Source organism: Oncorhynchus kisutch, linkage group LG15 (genome assembly GCF_002021735.2).
Source record: "Oncorhynchus kisutch isolate 150728-3 linkage group LG15, Okis_V2, whole genome shotgun sequence".
NCBI classification, from domain to species: Eukaryota; Metazoa; Chordata; class Actinopteri; order Salmoniformes; family Salmonidae; genus Oncorhynchus; species Oncorhynchus kisutch.
In genome coordinates this window covers 87,824,581-87,828,664 of record NC_034188.2, presented here as the reverse complement: position 1 = coordinate 87,828,664, position 4,084 = coordinate 87,824,581, and the positions used below count along the sequence as shown (strand labels likewise).

The window sequence follows — 4,084 nt, the reverse complement described above, 5'->3', positions numbered from 1 at the left end:
AAACCTAACCATAGATTACAGCCCATAGGCTACTTTAAGCGTGAGAACCAATCGAACATCAAGTTGTAAAAAAATTCTGAACTTCCGCTTTAAACATTTATATTTCTTAAGTTATTTGGTCTCGTCTTCCTGACTTGAAACCTTCTTCTTCTTCTCTCTCTCTCTCTCTCTCTATGGCTGTGGCTTACAGCCATACTCCTCCTCTTTTCACAATACCATTCACAAAAACACACACTGAACAACCAGTTTACAAAATGCCATCTTTTATCACTGTCAATACTTAAAAACAGATCTTGTACATCCGTACCCATGGAATCGCACTATAGAAAGGCATGAAAAACAAACATTAAAATAGATATTGCATCTTCAAAAAGCAAAATGTCATCCATAAATACATTATTCACTTTTTTTGATGTTTAAGTCCACTGTATTTTCTTACAACAGAATCACAGATTTATATATTTATATTTACAGGAGAAATCATTTAAAAGAAGAAAAAAACATTTGGTGTCACGAGAATTGTTTTTAAAAATTCTGGTAACTTTCTAAATATTTCCATGTTTTTCCAGAAATCCTGGTTGTAGGATCTCAGGAATCTCCCAACTGGGATTTTTTTGGAAAATCTAGGAAATTGGGGAAATGTTGCAACCCTCGACAAGAAAGATAGTAACATAGACATTCTCTGGTCACCATTTTGTGACAAATGCATCATTTGTTTACAGTACGAACATCAAAAGGCCAAGAGAGTTTCTCCACAAAGCCAGTGTGGAATACGGTTATATCCAGTCATGATGTTATACACTATGACCAAAAGTATGTGGACACCTGCTCGTAGAACATCTCATTCCAAAATCACGGGCATTAATATGGAGTTGGTCCACTGCTCCAGAGTCCAATGGCGGCAACCTTTACACCACTACAGCCGACGCTTGGCATTACGCATGGTGATCTTAGGCTTGTGTGCGGCTGCTCTGCCACGGAAACCCGTTTCATGTAGCTCCCCTGACGAACAGTTATTGTGCTGAAGTTACTTCCAGGGGCTCGTGAGTGAGTGTTTGCAACGATTTCTACGCGCTTCAGCACTCGGCGGTCCAGTTCTGTGACTTCGTGTGGCCTACCATTTCGTGGCTTTGACGTTGATTCCTCCAAGACGTTTCCACTTCATAATAACAGCACTTACAGTTGACCGGGGCAGCTCTAGCAGGGCAGAAAGGTGGCATCCTATAACAGTGCCACGTTGTAAGTCACTGAGCTCTTCAGTTCGGGGCCATTCTACTGCAAATGTTTGTCTATGGAGATTGCACGGCAGTGTGCTCGATTTTATACATCTGTCAGCAACGGGTGTGGCTGAAATAGCCGAATCCACTAATTGGAAGTAATGTCCACATACTTTTGTATATATAGCGTATGTGTTTGTGTGTGTGTGTCCATGGAAGAGTACTGAGGTCCCCAAAAAGTGGTGTTGTATTGGATGTTTGTCCATCGGTGCCCCGTCTTGTCTGAAACACACAGCACATACGTCATTAGAGGTCTCACTCAGACACTGTATTTCACAATCAACGGGAACTACCAGAAAGGTTGTGGATGTATCCCAAATGGCACACTATTCCCTATTTAGTACCCTATTCCCTATTTAGTGCACTACTTTTTGACCAGAGCTCTATTCCCTATTTAGTGCACTACTTTTTGACCAGAGCCCTATTCCCTATTTAGTGCACTACTTTTTGACCAGAGCCCTATTCCCTATTTAGTGCACTACCTTTTAACCAGAGCCCTATTCCCTATTTAGTGCACTACTTTTTGACCAGAGCCCTATTCCCTATTTAGTACCCTATTCCCTATTTAGTGCACTACTTTTTGACCAGAGCCCTATTCCCTATTTAGTAGCCTATTCCCTATTTAGTGCACTACTTTTTGACCAGAGCCCTATTCCCTATTTAGTACCCTATTCCCTATTTAGTGCACTACTTTTTGACCAGAGCCCTATTCCCTATATAGGGAATAGGATGCCATTTAAGACCCATTGTGGATGCGTGGTATTAGGACTCAACATCCCTGTCCTCTAGCTGCATCTATTCACACCTTCATGAAAACAAAACAGACACAGTTTCAACATCGTTCTAATCACAAGCTTGTTGTTAATTGCTGTTTTCAAAAACCATACCAGATCCAAATCAGGTGTGGGGGGTACTAGAGGAGAGGTTTAGGGAAATGGCTGTGTGGGGGGGGCTAGATGAGAGGTTTAGGGAAATGGCTGTGTGGGGGGGGCTAGATGAGAGGTTTAGGGAAATGGCTGTGGGGGGGGGGGGGCTAGTGGAGAGGTTTAGGGAAATGGCTGGGGGGGGGGATAGTGGAGAGGTTTAGGGAAATGGCTGGGGGGGGTGTACTAGAGGAGAGGTTTAGGGAAATGGCTGGGGGGGGGTACTAGAGGAGAGGTTTAGGGAAATGGCTGGGGGGGGGTTCTAGAGGAGAGGTTTAGGGAAATGGCTGGGGGGGGGTACTAGAGGAGAGGTTTAGGGAAATGGCTGGGGGGGGTACTAGAGGAGAGGTTTAGGGAAATGGCTGGGGGGGGGTTCTAGAGGAGAGGTTTAGGGAAATGGCTGGGGGGGGGTACTAGAGGAGAGGTTTAGGGAAATGGCTGGGGGGGGAACTAGAGGTGAGGTTTAGGGAAATGGCTGGGGGGGAGGGGGGGCGGGCTAGAGGAGAGGTTTAGGGAAATGGCTGGGGGGGGTGTACTAGAGGAGAGGTTTAGGGAAATGGCTGGGGGTGTGTACTAGAGGAGAGGTTTAGGGAAATGGCTGGGGGGGTGTACTAGAGGAGAGGTTTAGGGAAATGGCTGGGGGGGGGTGTACTAAAGGAGAGGTTTAGGGAAATGGCTGGGGGGGGGGGTGTACTAGAGGAGAGGTTTAGGGAAATGGCTGGGAGGGGGTGTACTAGAGGAGAGGTTTAGGGAAATGGCTGGGGGGGGGGGGTTACTAGAGGAGAGGTTTAGGGGAAAATAGTTTTAAGTAGAGCATCGATGGTGAGAGGGCTGTATCGACTACGCCGGCATCCCAAATGGCACCCTATATAGTGCACTACTTTTGATTAGGACCCATTTGGGAATCAACTTGTGATTGGCTTATACTACACCACCTGTGATTGGCTTTATACTACCCCACCTGTGATTGGCTTTATACTACCCCACCTGTGATTGGCTTATACTACCCCACCTGTGATTGGCTTATACTCCACCACCTGTGATTGGCTTATACTACACCACCTGTGATTGGCTTATACTACCCATCTGTGATTGGCTTATACTACACCACCTGTGATTGGCTTATACTACACCACCTGTGATTGGCTTAAACTACACCACCAGTGATTGGCTTATACTACCCATCTGTGATTGGCTTATACTACACCACCTGTGATTGACTTATACTACCCACCTGTGTGGCATGTTGGTTGCTCCTCCTAACTGGGGTTTGTTTTCTCTGGAGTCTTCTGAAGCTGGAGAGGAAGGAGAAAGACTCGTCAGACTTGTAGGCATTATGGGAATTCTCTCGTCTGGGACTAGAGGAGAGGGGATGTTTCATTACCAGAGGAGATCAAATCCGATCAGAGTGGGAATGTGTTGGAAATCAATCATTTGTGCCAAAAGGTATGAACTGTTGAAAGAAGTCAAATTCATCATGGCTCTGCTTACACACACACACACACACACACACACACACACACACACACACACACACACACAGTGTTCACATGCAATGTGTTGCTGGCAGCTCGTTATGTGTGCTTGCTGCCACATGGTGGCAGTGGTACTCTTCCTTCCAACAGAACACATCAGTCTGGTGACAAAGAGAAGAACAGGAGACGGAAAATAACAAGAGCGCGCTAACCGCTAATGTGGGGAGGACGCATTCCAAAAATATGAACACAAGGTGAGAAATGAGACGGGAGAACAACAGTCAGGCTACAGTACAGCAGACAGCGAGGGCCAAGCATACGCAGAATGTCATTATGACCAACATTAAAAACTAAGAGAAGCAGATGGGAAATTGTTTCCAACAAACTATTTTGCCACTAATAAAGATAG

General features: G+C 45.4%; 1 protein-coding gene across 2 annotated transcripts in view; it reads right to left on the bottom strand.

Annotated features, from left to right (window-relative positions):
* Positions 1–246: 246 nt before the first annotated feature.
* Positions 247–4,084, bottom strand: part of LOC109884214 (protein-tyrosine sulfotransferase 1-like) — a 90,032-nt gene continuing 86,194 nt past the window's right edge. For both annotated transcript variants that reach the window (XM_031791252.1, XM_031791253.1), the window contains 2 exons: positions 3,435–3,495; positions 247–1,499 (listed from right to left, as the gene is read on the bottom strand). In XM_031791252.1, coding sequence (XP_031647112.1) covers positions 3,460–3,495 — 36 coding nt within the window. In that variant the 3' untranslated portion in view covers positions 247–1,499; positions 3,435–3,459. The remainder of the gene's footprint in view (positions 1,500–3,434; positions 3,496–4,084) is intronic.